At 36.2% G+C, this 19,625-nt stretch overlaps 1 protein-coding gene across 2 annotated transcripts; it reads right to left on the bottom strand.

Annotated features, from left to right (window-relative positions):
* Positions 1–705: 705 nt before the first annotated feature.
* LOC103721250 (UDP-N-acetylglucosamine diphosphorylase 2) lies at positions 706–18,453 on the bottom strand. Of its 2 annotated transcripts, XM_008811374.6 has the most exons (15): positions 18,240–18,453; positions 17,655–17,709; positions 17,398–17,549; positions 14,663–14,702; positions 13,264–13,353; positions 13,074–13,189; positions 12,931–13,005; positions 10,594–10,633; positions 10,414–10,496; positions 10,259–10,336; positions 9,236–9,379; positions 6,211–6,278; positions 1,490–1,604; positions 1,136–1,292; positions 706–955 (listed from the first exon to the last, which is right to left on the bottom strand). In XM_008811374.6, the coding sequence occupies exons 1-15, from the start codon at positions 18,405–18,407 to the stop codon at positions 858–860; spliced, it is 1,479 nt and encodes a 492-aa protein (XP_008809596.4). In that variant the 5' UTR covers positions 18,408–18,453; the 3' UTR covers positions 706–857. The 2 variants fall into 2 exon arrangements, with proteins under 2 accessions (XP_008809596.4, XP_026665886.4); XM_026810085.4 differs by lacking the exon at positions 9,236–9,379 and having other exon boundaries at positions 18,240–18,451.
* Positions 18,454–19,625: the final 1,172 nt, after the last annotated feature.

The following is a 19,625-nucleotide window of genomic DNA, read 5'->3' as shown; positions in this document are numbered from 1 at the left end:
TAATGTTTCTTGGTTAGTTGCATTTATGCGAACTTCACAAGAGTTTCTAACCTTAATATAGCAGAAACAAATCAGGAATGGTGAATTTAGTAAAGAGGCAATGACCAGCTTCACCCAAAGCATATGATGTTACATTTTTAATGTACGAAATGCCATAATTATATAAATAATATCATGTGAAGCTATCATATATCCATGCTGCCTTTAAGGACATTAAATTTAGTAGCAAGCACCTGGTGCAACTGGAACAAGGACTTGGCGACTGACAATGGAGACTTCAGTAGCCTGAAACCTCCCTTGGCCATGCTGCATTTTTAGGCATAATCTGACAAATATCAAGCATTGGATGTCCACATGTTTAATTTTACCAGGTAAAAGTCAAGGAGTAATTGAAAATTCAAGTAACTTCTGGTCTCTGTTTGACCATGATTGTGATGCTATAGGCTCTCTGTTAATGTCAGTCTTTCCACAAACCAAGTCGGCATTGTGATCAACCAAATTGCCAACTACTAATGTGCTGGTGAAATGAAATGATATAGAATCAAAATAAGTGAGTAACAAAAATTAGTGAATTAATATGGGCTACTGATTCCTCTCGCTGCATAGTATATTGCACACTGAAACAGATATGCTAAAACTTGATTTTAACGATTATCAACAAGTGAAGAAACTCTTGATATACCAGGAAACTTTGAACAGCAAAACTGGATAAGCAATAAGAATTACACACCTCATTATAACTCATTATGGATCTTATTGTGTTGTACAAAAACTTTTAAGTTAACTTCATAGATAATCCAATGTTTGTATTACTGGAGAAGGCTGGCAACTCAAAAATTGGCTGCTAGTTACTCCACCTAGAATGCAATCTCACATGGTGCATGAAACGTTCTTCCACGGCACATAGCTTCAAGGTTCTCTCCAGCATACGAACATAGAGGCGAGATTTCCACACCTGAGAAAGGTATTTATCAAATTGCTGGACTATGTTTTTGTTAAATTTGCTAAGAAACCAATGTGGCACTAGTCAATGGTAGAATATGCTTGTTTCAATGTCTTAAGGCATCAACCACAACATTAGTATTATAAATAGTAAGTATGACGGAGTAACAATAATAAAAGAGAGGAAGATTACCAGTTAAATACAATGGCACCGAATGTGTTAAGAAGCCACCAGCAGCAACTACCCAACGGCTGTGGAGGCGCAGAAGCATCAGTCGAGCACTATCAGGAGTGTCATGACTTGCCCCATTAGCATTCTTAACTGGTGCAAATTCATCCTCACGCAAGACCTGTTTTCAAAAGCAATATAGGGTGAGAAAAGATCCCAACTTACATGATCGTTCTTCCCTTCCCCTCTTCCTGTCTTCTCCAGATATTGATTAAAGCAGCAATAACAAGTCATGATGCATGACAGCCATGCTAATTCCCTGTGGAAATAAAATCTCTCTGAGAGTAAGCGCAAAAAACGAATGTATAGAACACCAACCTCAAATAGCGCCGTTGATGGAGCATATGCAAAAGCATCAAATATAAACTGTTCAAGCTTCAAACCCATGGTATGTCCATGAATAGAAGGAATCTTCTTTTCAGCTAGGTGGTAACTGCATTCACAAGACATTCCCGATATATCAGACGCATATTACATGAAAAAAATGCAGTGATATGTTGGTAGAATAAGTTCATATCATCATCTTAACAAGAAGTTATCTGATAGGGGCTAACAATTTCAGAAACATAGAATGTTAGAAAAAATAAGTAGTGACTGAATTTGGACACTATACCCCCCTGAGAATAGCATGGTACAACCATGTGTCTACCAGTTATCAGTTCGGGGATAAAAGTAAAAAGAGTGCTATAGCTTTACAAATTGGTGGCAGTATTTAGAAAGGGAAAAAATGTCAGAATGTATTTGCTACATGTCAAAGTTGGTCCACCAGACACCTCCCATCCATATAAAAAAAAACAGATAGTTATTCAAGTCCAAGCTACAAAAGCACGACAAATAAGATTCCTATTCTCTGCATCTACGCAAATAAAACCTCCACATTGGCTACTGAAAGGGGAAAACATGGTTGAACAATGCTTCAACAAGGTTGACAACGATAACACATGCAGAAGCAGCTCTTCTTGTAATTAGCTAGAGATTAAGTTTATTATACAAAATTTACCTTTTAAAGAACAAAGCTTTTACCATGTAAGGAAGACGATTAAAAGTAGCACTGAAATAGAGATGTTTATTTTGAAGATCCATGCTCAGACTCACACATATGACTTCCTTATGACATTGATAAGTTACGTAAAATGGTACTAGTGCCCACTCAACAAGCATGAGATTGAAAAGGTCAAAGGGATGTGACACACCCAAACTGATCTAAACCATTACATGTGATTATTCATATTAAAATTTAAAACTGTGATAGTTATGAAACATATAGCCGCAAACATAGTGATAAGCTTGCCTCTTGGTTTAACAAGGGCATTGTTGGAAAACGGCAAGCCACACTAACTTATCTGTCAGATCTCGTGTATAACATATCTTCTATTCTGCCCGTATAAGTGCGTCCGCATGAGCAGCGAGAATGCACAGACATTAGACATTTCCTAGTGCCATTTTTCAGATCAATATTACAATGTTGCACCTGACAATGTCATACAGAGCAGGCTTTGGAGATATCCAGTGGCACCCCATGCCAATTCCACCATTACAATATATAATCAGATCTATCATGGTCATGCTTTGCATGAAGCTAGTTAGCATTTGGCAACGTTTGTTGGCTGATAAAATCTTGGCTGCTAAAATCGTATATTAAGAATGGATGCCCCAGTTATGATGGCTCCATTAAAAATAGAAACAGCGCTCAAAATGATCTCTTCTGTTGTTGTCTAGAGTATTTGTTGCGGGCTCAGCAAAAAATTTTGAGGTCTTTTTCCAGCTTCTCACAAATCATAAGAAAATGCTAGTAACCTAAGATTACCTTCTGCAAGTAGATTCAAGGGCAAACCAGATCAGTATCACCATTCAACAACAACATAAAGATTATCCCACTATCAAAGAATTATAACATTTTATCTTAATTATGAAATCTTAAACAGTTTCGTCTGGAATCAACCTGAGGGACCTTTATTTTATAAGATTTTCCAAGTTGATCCAAGATCCACATGCAGAAAAAATTAGACCACAAGATATTTTTTATTGCAACTTGGTTCTCTAAATTGAACCCAAATCGATTAGAATAATATTAGAAGATAGTGTCCTTCAGAGAATAGAGGAATCTCATGGAATTTTGTAATGGCCTAGGTTTTCACAGGTTAACCCTAAAATATTATTCGTTGTCTCTTGAGATACCATGTACTATTTTATTACACTTCTGAGCTATGGTCCAGTTATGGTCAAATTGATGCCTTGCAACCAGCATGCAATTTGCAAGGGTTTAGTTACCAGTCACAATTATATACATTATTTAGGCCATTTTCCACTTCAATACTTAGAGAACCATATTCTGGGTGCTAATGGCATAACTGGAAAAGTATAAAGTAGAGAATTATTGATTAGTCCATCAACTCTAGCTTAGTCTTTATGGAAATAGTGTCAAGAGATGGTGAACAACTTTGGATGATATGTCTATGAGCAATGTACAAATCTACCAATCCATTTCTTTCTTTCTTTTTTTCTAGTTTGGTGTTGGAGAGGTGGGGGGGTGAGGGGGTTGGGAGGAGTAATAACTGGGTCAAGGAATTTGAAATGTTGAAGAGGAAACATAAACTTATGTGGCATGATAAATGAGAATTAATTAGTCCATCAAACCTAGCTTAGTCTTTATGGAAATAGTATTAAGCAACCATGAACAACTTGGGATAATATGGTTATAAGCGATGTGCATATCTACCAGTAAGAAGTAGATAATCCATTTCTTTCTTTCTTTCTTTTGTTTTCCTTGTTTTTTTTGGGTGGGTGGGGGGGTAGGCGGGGGAGGAGTAATAACTAGGTCAAGTTTGACATGTTGAAGGGGAACATCAACTTATATGGAATGATAAATGAGGATATGAAAAGGGACAGACATCCTGAAGGCTAGCAAGCTAGATAATAATAAGAGAAGGTTTGTGAAAATGATTGCAACTCGTAATTGCACCTGCCACTAGCATTTGTATCTTCCAATAGAGGATTTTGAGCCTCATTATATCATTATATCACTGAGAGTCTACAAATATCATTTAGATTCTTACTTTATCTGCGCTTTAGATGCCAAATTTATATGTTTTCATCTTGAAGTTTGATCCTTTGATTTCAGCATTGCTGGTTTCACTATTTCTAGCTATACTTGTGTCTCTGTCTATTTTGCTATTTTTGAGGCCAGTAAGCATTTGAAACTTGGTCAATTTGGAATTCTGTACCTCTCAAGCTTCAGCTTTACTGCTTGTTAAGTGAATCTATCACTAATAGATTTTTAATGATCAAACTAACACTAATAGTGCTGGATAATCCTACCGTACATGCCTATTCATGCTAGGCAAAATGTGCCTAAACAAGCACTTCACAAGTACTGCCCTGTAATGGTGAAGCACCTTCTTAAGAGGCTCTATCTGTTTTCTTAGAATAATAAGATGAAATGGAACAAGCATGCAGTGCCTCCAGTTAATTGTTTTGCAGGTAAATTGTAGAAAAACTAGGAAGCTAGAGAAGTAAAAATTAGTCATCTATAATCACCAAAACATAGAAAGCACGAGATGGATCTGAGAGAAGGTTCTGATGATGAAGTCAACAGCTATGAATAGGGAGAAATGGCAAGATGTGATTCTTAAAGTTAATTGTCAAGCCAAAAATTGTTGACTGTCCCCTTTTACTTCTCCATGGGTTCCACAGAAGCTGTCTTTTTTTGAGAAGACACAAAAGCTGAGTCTTAGACCAAGTAGGAAGCTCCTTCACTAAAATCACTAAAACCTCAGATTTTCTTGTCTGCAACACTGAATCTATCACTAATGAAGAAGTTTGGTACTTCATATCCAAAGTTTCAATATGAACATCATCGTGTTTTATTCATATCTTGGTCTATAAGACACTATACAGTATTTTGGAGAGTAGAATTGATGTTAACATGAGGTTAGTTTGCATGCCCAAAAGTGAAGGAAATATATTAAAGTCCTTGGTGTGCAAAACCTAACTTTGATATGCATAAGCTGTCATCTGCAATGATACATTGAGGTATTTAACTTTAAATAAATTTGATATAAGAGGACATGCCGGGCTTTTCACAAGTACTTCAGCACACTTATGGAGCATTTGTTCAGGAATAAATCAGGCATAATAATTGGATTAGGCCTTATGCCTGCCAAACAGGAAAAAAAGGCATACCCAAGGAATAGTTATTATGGCAAACCTGCTTCTGCCAAGGCATAATTTTTCCAAAGCTATCATAAGCTTTTCCCATCATAAGGTTCTCGCTTATGTCTGGTTCCTCTTTTTTATGGACAAAAAGCACCCTTAGCCTAGAGTTTTTGGAGGTTGCAGCCACATAAAAATAGGAACAACTTGTAGAATAACTACTCCAATATGCATAAATATTCCTATCACTTTTTCTTATTCCCAAACCAAACACAACTTTCATGATAAGATTTTTCTTCTAATGTCATGCATGGTGTGCTTGACTTCTCATATTGGCTTCAGTATACTCTGATTGTTTTTCCATTATTAGTCAAACCCCATGTATCCGACTAGCCAATGATCTAATATGATTATAGTGATCTGATATTTATGCACCATATGGTTAATCTGATATTCTCCTTTTATGTCACAACACCTTATTTGCTGTCTCGTATATATTGGCTGGACCAGTTGTCATGTACATGTCCGTCGTGCAAAATCTGATGTTGCATTTAAAATTATAGATTTTATAACAGTTTGAAGAAATATAAATCTCAGTACACATATAAATTGGAATATGGTGCAGTATAATCCAGAAATAAAACATACTCATATATATGACTACATAAACTTAAGGTAAGCAATGCTCAATTATTCAAAAAATTTAAATTTTATCTGATTAGAAAGATGAAAATGCAGGGAAAAAATATATATTGAAGCACAGAAGCAATGAAAATGATAAGCAGGCTAGAGAAATGATTAATGCAATAACTAAAAAAGCTGATAATAAAGCTGATTCACTTTAGGTAGATTAACCATGAGAAGAAAGAACATGAAGGATTACTAACATGCAGTCTTTCTCAAGGCCATTTGCTACTTGATTTAGAAAATCCAGCGTGAACATGTGTAAGCATACCTAAAACACGTGGAAGATATTAGAGTGCAAATACAGCTACTTTCTCAAGAGTGAGAAATAAGAGCATCATGAGAACTCACAATGAAATCCAACAATACAAATAACACTTGTTTGAACGATTTTTCTGACAAAAAAAGCACACTACCATTGAAGAGATGATTAATAGATGTTTCCAGTAAAAAAAGTCTCAGAAAACTATGATTCTGGCCTCACAAATTAAATCTTATTCTAGCATACGATATTCAAACTTTTTAGTAATAACATTTCACTTCGCGTAGTTCATTTAAAAAATTGTGATGCAACCATGATCCTTAGATTGGAAGTTGTTTCATGGTGCGTCTGAAATGGAGTGAGCTAACTAATATGATTACTGATTAATTTTTCTTGGCTGTAATATTGGTCAGTACAAGCTCCAGTTATATATCTAACAGGGCACAAGCTAGCTGAACTATATGACAGATCTTTTCTCTTCTTTTTTCACATCCCTATTTTTTCATTTGGCATAGCTCAAGGAGGTCTAATGAACAAGCATGGGTTCTAAAAGCAAATCTTAACAAATATATATGTAACCATTGACATTATCAGGTCTAAATAGAGCACTGACTCAATTCCCAATATCAGCATGAAAATAGCTGAACGAAACAAACAACTTCACAAAAATCTTTCATTATCTTTAAGCATTCGTACAAGATTAAACACAAATATTAATAATATTATGATCTTTTTTTAATGAACATTTGAAATATGATTCTCCTCATGAGAACAAGACAAGTTTTTTGATGATAAATCATAAGCCTCAGTGAACAATATTATCCTGAGGAAACATAGGAACCAAACTCTTCAGTCTGGCTAATGGAGGTGGCAAAATTGAATTGAGGAAAGGAAAAAAGAAAGCAACAATCTCCTTGTAGCAAAGTAGTCCTACTCAATCAGCCTCTTGTCCTTAAATCCTAGAAATGGACTAGAGTTACTAGCAGACTTGCTATTTGAAAGTACCGTCAGAGGATATTCTGGAATGCATGAATTGATGAATTAGGTAGATTAGCAAAATCAATTAGCACTATCACAATGTGTAAGAGACTTAGACAAACATAATCCATTAAGAATGAGTACACTAGCCAGCCACATGATTTTACTATACCAAGAAACATCAAGAGAATGTTTGGATTTTATCGTAACACCTTGGGCCTTTGCAATTTGCTAGTGTAGAATCCTAATAGCAGATCTAATAGTGCGAACGTAGAATATTAATGCGGACTGCTGTTACTTATGGTTTGAGAAGGCCCCTATATGTAGTAATGGCACTTCTGCTGTGCTAGCCTTGATGATAGCTTCATAAAGAATTATTCTCAGTTTCTAATTATGTTTTTCAAAGCCACTCTCCTAATGATATTTCTATTCCAGTTTATGTTGGGGAGATGACTGTTGTAGATATTATTGCTTATTTGGAGCAGTTCTCCATTGAAAACAGACCTTATGTCCTCTGTTACTTCTTAGGCACCAAAACAAAATTTTCTTTTCTGAGATACTAGTTATTACCTTGAACTGAACTGATTGATTTTGTTATGTTCAAGCAGTCATCATTGATACCCTATAACCATTCATGGTGAGTCGCACCAAGATCATATCATATCCTGCATATTCTCTAATATCAAAGTTCAATTGTTGTTAATTTTTATCTTTTATATTCCTGTTTAAGTTCAAAAGCCAATGTAATTGATTGATGCAGTGATCCTGCCGATGGGAGTTAGTAGTTTCTTTGCCACCCTTCAAGATTTCCATTATATACAGAACAACAATAACTAGAATATTTCTCATTATAAATTGAAGTACTGAGTAACAGCTTGCACCGATGAAGAAGTAGTTCGGCTTCCATGCCTCATCTTCGACACGGATTGCAAGTTTGCTCATCCATGCTTAGTAATGAAATGCACTGATACCATGATCATGAACAGCATGGTTTTCAGGATTTGGTAAAACACATAATGGTTGATTGCTTGTTTATTTAATACCTAACAGATTTCTGTGAAGCAGTGATCATAGCACCACAACAAATTGTTCAAATTCACCAGGTCTTTATTAACTTTGCCCACTTGTACAAATCATCATCACACATCCAAGCAGCTATTGGAATTCTTCATGACAAATCAACTTATTCAAAAACTATTGGTGATTTATAGATCTTTAGCCATCATTACCCCCTGTAACTCACAGAAGCACATTCTTATGATTCATTTATATTTTGTGCATGAAGTTCACAATCATGAGATTTATATCATTTATGATGTTATGTCTGGCACAATAAGTGCCTTCAGAGTTCAGAGTAAAGACCTTAAAAGAAAGAGGCAAAAAGAAAATGTTAAAGATGCCATGAACAAATGTCTTCAAATATTAAGCTCTACTATTATAACATTTTTATTGAAAGAAATATAATTCCTATAACAAAAAGACATTGGAAAGAAAGATAGTTCCCATAACAAAAACACTGACATCAAAAATAGTAAAGACTTTTTAATCAATTTTATGTTCGTTACATTTGCAGGTAATTAAATAATGTTCATTTTTTTCCGAAAAACAAGTATTATCAAGAATCAACGAAACAGTGTTGATGTGAAACCATCAATGTAATTATAATTTTACCAAATAATATTGTATATGGTTGAAACTCCACATAACCTTTGAAAATAATGTCATAAGGAAGTGTCATATATAGAAAATCATTAACAGAAAATTTGTTTCAGTAGCTTGTTACAGTGTGAATTTAGTCTTGCCGATTTTTTATTTGCAAATAAAGTACAATTCCAAATAACAAATAACAAAGTTAATAAAATTAATTTCATTTCACATAAATGCTTTCAATATTTTAACCCAGAAATTCGTTAGAATATGTATGCAGTCGACAAGTGCAACAAATTTTAAGCTGAGATATTAGGTAACTGAAGGGCATAGTAATTTACGTTACTCCAACAAAAGCGAAGGCGCCCTGTGGTCTGATTGATCTCAGAAGCCATTGATGGATCCATTTCACTATATTCAATCACAGTAAGTGGCCCACCTCTACCCCGTTGGACAAAGACCCCGACATTCTCTTGTGGATAAGCCTGAACTTAAGTCCAAAATTGAAAGGCAAAATCTTAATGTAAAAGCGATATAGAGTCTAGACAGACGGATTGTATGAAAAAATGAAATTAGAGACAACAAGGCAATCTAAACAAGAATATATCAGTAGAATATATTTTGGTGTAGATGCACGATAACCTTTTGGCACAAAGTGATCTACCCCTAGCTGCAGAAAATATCTAACTTCAAACATCAGTTGTCTTGAATCATGCAGCTTGTATCAAGATCAATGAACAATTCAGGTGCACAGTAACATATCTTTACAAATGACTTTCAAATAGCGAATGCACCGCAAATAAGATTTGGAATCAAAGCCAAGATTGTACAACATTATATAAACTTAATATTAATATAAGCTTGACATACTTTTCTCATATTAGTAATTTTTCCAACATGAACCTGGAGTATAACAGGTTGTCTCTCCTATTTCTAAATAAAGTGAACTAAGCATAATCCTGATGATAGTAGCTTCCAGCGAGCTAGCTTCCAGCGAGCACTTACATTGCAAATTCCAATAAACTCTAAATCTAAGTATGGTCTTTCTGAATAATCAATGGAATACCAGCCTTATTCTCATTTATTAGATTGAAGCAATGGTGACAATAACTATGTAGCATGGAGAATTTTCTACGGCTGTCGTAGATCAATTTGTTTAATGTTTGGACATCATAACATTAAAAATACGGGTCAAGAAAATAACACTATCAATCAATTACAATGCTTGAACCGCTGCTTTGATAATTGAATGATGGTAGAGAAGTTCAAGGTAAACTCATATTGCAATAATGCAGTTTAGCATGCAAGGGTTACATTGTTAGCAGTCGTTCAACAAGTTACATTTTTCCATATCATTTTTTTACCTTGCGAACAACTTTTGCTGCAGCAGTAACACCTTTGTCAATGAAGTATCCCAAGAATGCTGGATCTGCAACACGGACCTGCCCTCAGCGGTTTAAATTAGTACACTACATAGGAAGGTAGTTGACCGGATTTTTTCAGTACCAGAAGATCTCACCAGAGCATTATCAACTCCATAGACATCCACGTATTTGATACCTCTCATGGCCATGTCTTCCAGTAATCTTGAAGATTTTAAAGCTGAGAAACAATATTAAAAACCAAATGAAGCAAAATAGTTAACACAAAAAGATGGAACTGACAATTTGATAATATTAAGTACAACCCCAAAACATACCAGCATATAGTCCTCCATTTCCATCAGGAGCCTTTGCCACCTGGCTTTACAAAATAAGGATGTTATGGTTTTTCATGTTTTGAGATCTAAGGTAACGGAGTTTGAGAATCACACAAGTCAACTACTAACAACCCCAGTGAAAGAATAGATCAATAGAAAGGGGTGAAACATTGAAAAATAACCAAGCTTTAAAACCCACAAAATATCCAAAGTTGAATGAAAAAACAGAAGAAAAAAAACAGTGAACACAGTCACATTAGCAGCAATCAGAAACTGTTATATTGATGACATCAACATCATTCATATAGGGTGAAATGTGAATGGCATCCAACATGATAGATCCCCAATACCAGAAAACAAAGACAAATTAAGGTACATGAAATCTTTTCAAATCTATAAGCATACATGTATGTAGTGACTATAAAGCAAATTGATCTATTTTAGAACTGAAGAAGCCAGTGATCAGATTTTTATACTAGAGATTTGAAACAGGATAAGTTTGTGAAATTCTAGATAGCAGGATTTAGCAACAAAATGCATGTATATACATGCAAGTTTTGAGTTTATCTTAACAACATTCAAAAGGCCGAGAGGCAACTCCTGTATAGGGATGTTTGGATCAAAGATTGAAGTGCTGGTCGGTGCTATAAAATATCCCTGGTGTGTTCCATTCAAAGAGATTATGGGCATTGTACAATGGTCTATTAGTTAATATTATACCACACAAACAATCCCGTATCATGACATATTGACCAGGATTGGTAGGTATCTCCTTGATATGCGAGTAGCCAGTCAATCTATAGCAGTACAGGGATGTACACTACTTTCCTCTCTTATAATGTGCTTGATTGTTTGCTGATTCAGAAAAAAAGTTGAAGAAGAGCTCACAAAGTCAATCCTAAATTATTGAGAGAAAACTTCTTGATTTATGCTGAATTCACAACAACGTGGATTACATTCTTGTTCTTTATTTTATGAGATAATCAGGTTCTGAGAGAAAATATTTCACTATACTTTTGGGCTTGTACCATTCTTTCAAACTAATTACCTTTAAGAAATATTGCCTCTTTTCTTTCTACATCTATAATTCTGTTCAAATCTTGAAGGTTGAACCTTCCATGAACTTAAATTTGACTCGTCAAATGTAGGTTCCCTCTCTAACAATCAGTCTTGTAGGCTGGGAGCTCCTACACTTGTCTAGTGGCTTTGACCATGACTTGGCAACTAGCAGTACAGCATTGTAAAAATTCCTAACACATAGTTGAAATATTTGTACTATCAACTTAACACCACATTGATGGAACAAGGTTTTCCATTAAAAAATGAACATGCAGATTTAGAAAGGAAATAATCCACAATAAACTTAGCTTATTTCTTATGAAATAGAGTAGTCCATCACATCTTGAGCTTCATAGGAAAAATTAATAACTGATATTTAAAGCTCAAGCAACTGTCAAGACAAGATTCATAGATTCTGAAAAAGCAGCTAACGTGGGCTGGAGGCAGGCGTACCACATGTGCATATGGAGTATGGGATACCATATACAGGTGCATAAGTGGTTGATATATCAGATATAAAATGAATACAGTTCATAAAAATAGATAAAGATTAGTGAAAAAATAGAAATAAATATTTGAACATTTGGAAGATAAGAAACTTATATATGCACTTCCACACTTATTCTGAGAGCCTATTTTGATATAGTATATATTAACTTTGCATATTGCCCCTAAAATTTTGTCAATATTACGTATAACACCTTTTCTTATCCCTATTTACAAACCAACCTTGTTAAAGTTATTTTTGTTGGCCAGACACCCTTCTATTGATTTTTCATTGCCTGCGCTAACCAAAATGCTCGATGAAGTTAGTCAGAGGTATGAAATGACTATCTTGGCCTAGATATTCTCAACCAGGGTCTCTCAACCAGAAATCATTACCCCTTTCCCCTTCGAAGGTAAAACCCTTTTTCTATTTAGGGTTTGCCTTATTTGTTGATCCCCGCCAACCACACATCTAGGCCAATGTTTGCTGCTGCCCACCAGGAACCCATGGACCCTATTGAAGCCTCTACCATTGCTTCTCGGCCACATTGCTGTGTCCTTTCGAGAGAAATGGCTTGTGGTTTAGTTATGCACCGGTTGGTTGCAACTTGATCGCCCGAACCCATCCCCCTCCACTTGCTGAGCAAGCAGATAATCTTAATTTGAATTTGGAACCAGAATTCCAAACTTCAAATCGAAATATAAAAAATAAAACAGATACTCTTATTTGAATTTGGAACACAAAATCCAGACTTTAAATAAAAATACAAGAAATAAAAGCTAGAAAAATACCTTGCATGGAGTCTCCATAATAAATCTACCATCTCTAGAAACACAGGGAAGGGTACCTTGTCGGAAAAAGGTGACCTGCAACAAATAATTGTCAGCCTAGAAAACCCAAATTCCAAACTAAAATGATATGTTAGTAAATTTACCTGATCAGCTTCCAAACCAAAATACTTATGGCTCACAAAAAACTTGCGTGTAGCTTCATCAGTAAATGGGCTAGTCATTATGTACCAGTGGATTGGCACGATACCTGCTGAACGTGCTGGCAGCACAGGTATAAGGTTAAGCTAACATATTAATTGTGGTAAAAAAAATATCCAAATAAATATTCCTTACCATCAGTGGACTGAGCCGCAAGCCTTTGGACAGACAAAATTCTCTCAGCTTGAAGCTGAAAAAGTGACTTCCCAGATGGGAGGCCGATATCTGAAGGAAAATATTAAACAATATACATGAGTATTTTGGCACATGGTAGTTGTTAGAATTATAGAAACACAACAGCCAAGATTCTGCAGAAGATCTGTGAGAAATTTTAACAAAGCTGGCAAGCATTTGTCAATCAAAGGATTTTGAGATTGCACACAATTTCCACTAAGGTGATCACTGAGAGAGCATCAACAAACCCCAAGATAATGGAAGCAATTCCTGATTGGAAGTAAGTACAAAAGTGATGCCAGTAGGGAATGAGGCTCATCTCCTTGAATGCACTCTTGACTACAAGATCACTCCTCTTGATTCTCTCTCTAGAATGGTTTTGTGCACACATGCCAGTGAGCGAGCAAGGAGGGGGCGAGAGAGAGGGGGGGGGGGGGGGGAGAGAGAAGTACATCAACCAAAAGTACAAGTATATTGATTAACCCAAAACAAAGAGAAAAAAAACACTGGTAAATGACAATCTGATCTCAACATTTCACCAGTTGATGAAATCACAACCATTCATTTATTACTCCTTCCTCTTGAAACATTCACACCCATCACAAGTTTCAAGTATGAGATTTTGCTGCTGTAAAATGGGTTCTGCATATGGTGAATATCATATAAGTTGTCAAACTTATCCTTGTCATATGACTAACCAGCTATTGTTTCTGTTTATTGGGCATCTTTTCAATGTTGTCATGTAAATGGGCCCTGTACAAGAAGCTCAAGGAGCATAGCCGTTTACAGCCAAAAATCAACTTGATGCACTAAATGGAAATTTTCTCAAAATCAAATCTCATCATACAAAAAGTTAAGTGGTAATCTAAGAGTAAAGTTGCTAACTAAGAATTACTGAATCCTAGGATGGATATTCCTTTTGCAAATCATTTTGGCTGCATCCACCAGGATCAGCTTGAACGACAAAGTTTTAATTGACGGAACTGGTTGAACTTTTTGTTTTAAGAAAAAAGGATCTACATATGGCTGATAAAAGACAAGAGGTGATGGACGATTAAGAAGGAAGAAAAGCTGTCACTTTTCACTGTCAGACTTCTCATTCCATATATAATCATCATCATGTACTACAGAAAGATCCTTTTACCAGTGCAAATCATGCATAATTACAAATACACCTTATGTAACATATGTTCTTACAACTAGAGAAGTCCAAACAGAAGCAAAGGTCATAGTCGATATTCATTATTTCTATAGAATGCTACCTTTTAACCATATAAAGACTACAATATTGACGAAAGGAGCAACAAATTAGAAGCAACTAAATAGCAAATCAACTACCATGGGTAGCTCAACTACTTACTAAAACATCCCTTAGGATCTGAACTTCCAAGACGAGTTCCCTGCATCATTCAACATATAAAAAACCATAAATGCAATACTCATGTGTTCCTGAACAATCTGTTAAAAAAAAAAAAAAACTGTGCACTAAAACTAAATTCAGCAAGGATAAACAATATGGAACAAAGAATTGACAAACTAATCACACAATTACATATAAATAGATAGAAAACTGCTTATGGGTGAATATCAAGCATATTCTAGGAAATAAATAACAATTTAGTGCTACTTACACAGTTCTTGGCCCAAGGTTTTGGAATAACCTAAAACTAGGAAATAAATAACAATTTAGTGCTACTTACACGGTTCTTGGCCCAAGGTTTTGGAACAACCTAAATCTGTTAAGGGAGCTAAACCTGTCAAGTTTAAGATTATCTTGCTATTAGCTGTCATGGGAGCAGTTAATCCAGATATAGCTACAACAGTGAGTTATTTTTGTGAAGAAGCTGTTCTATGTCAAGAAAAGGCAATGTTTAAAAGTTGTCAAGATTCTGGGCATCTGCAGAATAAGACTCTGGAAAAAAATGCATGTGCGATGAGACTTAACTACCAAACGAGTGAAGACACATTTAAGTGTTTTTTCCCCTAGTTACTTTTTGACTATGCCTCCCTCTATTTGTCAAAGAGAGACATAGTATTGGATCTGGAGACTTATGATATACATTGTTTAGGCATGTGCTTGTATGATATGGGAATGGCCTTTCTGGTTTTTGGCATATGTGCATGCAAGACATGATTGGGATTTATGTGATAACTATTGTTAAGCAACATGCAATGACGCGGCCACCCACAAGATATTTAGCACGGGATCCGCATAAAAACTGTAAATGTTGTATGAACTTCATATAGAGTGACCAGCATGCATACACATAAGAAGAAAAAATTTACAAAGTAGCCTGGTTAGAAGAGAGACCAGAGACACACATCAATTTGAACGCATTAAAACTGATACTAGTATGATTTTTGTGAAAGATAGGGATGTCAAAGAAAGAAAGATTATTTCCAAAGTATGCTGAGCGAGACTAGTTCACAAAATCTGTTTAGATTAGTTACTACCAAAGAGTTATCAAGTCTTGTTTCATTACCTAGATACTTCCACTTTGGGAAATTCTAGAGTGCTGGTATTTTTTTCACACTTGGATTTGACATGCCATGCACAACACTTGCAAGAACTCCAAAAATGAAGTTTCCTACTTAAGTTGGCTTACAACTTGAAAAATGGCAGTCCTTTCTGGACTGTCCTATTAAAAAAAGAGGTCATTGCAATTGATGACACTTGAATTTTCACCAATGTTGGTATTGAGCAATATCAACTAGGTATCTAGGTTGTCATAGTCAAATGTTAACCTATTTATTCTTTTCCTTCTTAATGCTGTCATTACTGTAAGCATGGCTCTGTCAGGAGTTTTGGAGTTTAAAGATTCAGCCACATGGGATATCTCAAGGTAACACAATCAGGTGTTTGGTGTTCCATCATCTTACTTCAAAAACAAAAAGGATTAATGCATGGATATATTCAAAATTGATGTTGTTCGAGAGTTTTGTCATGATTCATAAATGGATGTGAACGGAAAGGAATAGGAATACAAGAATCAGAAAATAAGGGTGGTTTGCACCAGAGGGAAAGGGGCAGCTTTTCTACACAATCAGACATTACAGAACCACTTCTAATGGGACAAACATCTAAATTGTTCCTGCCTTTCTTCACTTCTTTGCACTGAGGGATATATCAAACATTACTTTTGTCTAGTTATAAAAGAGGCGACAAACAAGAGTCTTACCTCAATCGAAAGCGGGGAGCGAGGCAGGCAAAAGGGAACTTCTCAGGAGCTAATAAAGGTTGTTTTAACTATGCTGTTCTAATTCCAGTCAACTTTAAAAAAGAAAAAAATTCTTCCCTTTGTTAACTTCTTCTCCTCTCTTATTTGTCTTTCATGTTTGAGGAAATATCCATGTGGATTGAGTTGAATCTCTACCATAATTTTGGGCAACACCAAAATGATTTCAAACCTTAAATATTTATCCATCTAAACTAAAATTTTGGACAATATATATTTTAGGATCATCCGCAATATCAACCTATTCTAGTAATAAGCTAAGCTGTGGCATTAGGCCCATGACATATACCAATTACATTGTAGAAAATCATGGAAGAAATAAGGTCAACTTGAGTATAGTTGCACAATAAAGATGTCAAATGATAGAAGGAAAATTGCTATCATACTCATTTATAATACATAAATCATAACATCTTGCCTTTTCCCAACCTTAATATGTAACTGTGATGTGAAAATTGTCGAATCAAAGCTATGAGCCTCACTATGAAATTATAAGAAATGTCGACGGAAAAATGATAAATGGTTTAGAGAAAAGAGGAACAATCTACACATGGTATACATTGACTTAGAGATATACAACAAACAATAATATAGTGGGCATAATGAAACAAAGATACGAACAAATATTACATCAAATTTGTTGATGGGATGTGTGTCATGGTAATGACCAGCATCAAATATAATTATGTAACAACACGTGAATTCCCAATCTAAGCGGACTGGTACCAAAGGTCAGCACTAAGCACAAACAACCGCGATGCAGAAGGAAGCATAAAAGTACTGCCAATACTAACAACTTGGGTTGGAAACGGGAACAAATACTGCAGTAGAAAATAAGTTCGACAAAGTAATGGAATACCTGTCCACCAGACAGAAGGACAACAGCTAACTTTCCTTCTGAAATGGCTTTCAGACCCCTCTTCCACCACCTCTCTCTTTCTTCAGGTGTTCTCTCTTCCACTGTTGAGACACTAGACTCTGGGACAGGCTCACCCGCAGGCAAAGGATGGCCTAAGTTTTTCCAAGTATTCAAAAATCAGAGGAAAGGGACATAAACATGAGATTTATAAAAGAAGGCCTTTGGATGAATTAATTCAAGAAAAAGAAACTACTCACCTTGTGATCCGAGAGAACAACGAATAATTCGATCAACCCTTGGAAGATCCAAGCTCTGTCATCAATGTATTATGAGAATTTAATATTTCACATATGATAAGTCTGCAATTTCACAATGCAGCCAAAATATGTAAAATGCAAACCAAATTCCAATAATTATTATTTCCTTTTCACCAAATCCCATTATCAGCAAAATATAAAAAATTAACCAAACAAGCAAAATAAATCAAACAGACTCGTTACTGCAGCTCAAGACAAACAAACGACAATCTTATCAAAAAGAGAGGAAAAAAATCCCATTTTTATGCTTTATTCTGCAAAGTTACAATGCCAAAGATCTACAATCCAAAATGAGGAGAAGAAATCCATATACCTTCTTAGAAATTAGAAGAAATTAGACAAAAAAAAGGCATGAGCTCATATCTCATCAAATTGTCCAGAAAAAAAAAAAAAACCAGAAAAACCATTTTTTTCCATATTAAGTTCGTTAAATGGTATAATCGAGAATGGAGGAAGGATAGATCTCGATGAAAAGGATCAAGCACCGAGAAATGAGGGAAACCAGAGGAAGGGGGGGGGGCTCACCTCGATGTCCTTGACGAGGAGGTCGCGCTCCTCCGGCGAGATCTGGTCCCAGAGGGCGAAAGCGTCCTCCTGGCCGTAGTCCTTGAGCCTCTCCAGCAGCGCCTGCGGCGGAGGCGGCGGCGGCGTTGCAGTCCGCCCCACCTCCGAACCCACCACCATCTCCTTCATTTCTCTCTCGCTGTCGCTCTCGCTCTCCAAAAGAAACAGAGCTACGGAGTAGAGAGAGGCCCCGAGAGAGCCGTGAATTTATACGCACACCGCTGCCCAATCCGATTGTTTGGGTGTTGAGACCATAACAGCAAACTTGCGACTGAGCTACAAAATGTAAGCCAAGTACCTGCCTCTAGGTGGATGGTGGCTGTTCATGACTTTAAGATGGTGGATGGCTGTGATTAGAGGGAAGAGCTGCAAACTGGTAATGATGATCTTTGAGCAAGAATTGTTAGATCTTGCTTGCGTTCGGGAGAACAGATTACTTGTTGCATGGGCAACGGTCCAAGATGCTATTGTTCTCATCAAATTGTTGCCAACTACGCATATATTCGCATTAATTTCTGCCATATGTCTGGTTAAAATCATGTATGATCTTGTTATGGTTTTTTTCTTTACTTTTTTTTTTTGATTGATACGGCGGCAACTCATACCATACGCGCATGAGTACATCCATAAGAGTCAAAAATAAGTAGTTGCAAGGGTGGGGGAGCAACATTCAGTCTCTCCCAACAAAATTCTTTTGAGTGGTGTGCCGCATAGGAAGCAACCCAGTCATCCATACTATTCCCCTCCTAATAAACATGAGTAGCCGGAAAAGCTGCAAGTTCTCCCACAATCTTACTTATATCTCGTAAAAGCGGATGCCTGTCAACACTTTTTCGAATCCAATCAATTACCAGAGCCGCATCACCCTCTAGATGGACACAATCTGCCCCTAGACCCAATCCGGCAAAGATAATGCCTTCTCATATAGCTCTCAACTCTGTATCATTAACTGACTTATCAAAGACATGTCGTCCCCCAGTTGAAACAAGCTTGGACTTGTGATCCCTGATCACAAAGCCCACTCTACCTTTATCTCCATCATCAGTGATGCTGCCATGAAAGTTAACCTTAGAAAACTGGAAGTGGGGGCTCCCAAGAGAACAGAATGATCCTAGGTACCGCACAAGCCAAATAGAAGCCCTAGATGTCCCTGGCCAACCCAGGCATCGATGCAGCAATAGTACTGGTGATCTCTACCGCATGGAGTAAAGCTCTGTCTGTCACTATCCTCAGATGCATTCTTTTGCTCTCAAAAATTCGAATATTTTTGTCCAGCCATATGTGATAGGCCACATAGATATATCTAATGCCCCACTCCAGAGTGCTCGGCCATCGCCAAGCTTTTTT

This window comes from Phoenix dactylifera, chromosome 2, assembly GCF_051530095.1.
Source record: "Phoenix dactylifera cultivar Ajwa chromosome 2, Ajwa_hap1_PhDact_Kaust_v1.1, whole genome shotgun sequence".
NCBI classification, from domain to species: Eukaryota; Viridiplantae; Streptophyta; class Magnoliopsida; order Arecales; family Arecaceae; genus Phoenix; species Phoenix dactylifera.
The sequence above is the reverse complement of the archived record's forward strand: the minus strand, read 5'-3'. Positions and strand labels throughout refer to the sequence as shown.

What these genes read in the sequence shown, in the direction of transcription:
- LOC103721250 (XM_008811374.6), bottom strand. Translation starts at nt 18,407, where the DNA reads ATGAAGGAGATGGTGGTGGGTTCGGAGGTGGGGCGGACTGCAACGCCG. An exon ending in CAGCAAAAGTTGTTCGCAAG is followed by an intron (nt 9,380 to 10,258) that starts GTAAAAAAATGA and finishes ACTTAAGTTCAG; the next exon opens with GCTTATCCACAAGAGAATGT. An exon ending in CATCAACGGCGCTATTTGAG is followed by an intron (nt 1,293 to 1,489) that starts GTTGGTGTTCTA and finishes TTTTGAAAACAG; the next exon opens with GTCTTGCGTGAGGATGAATT.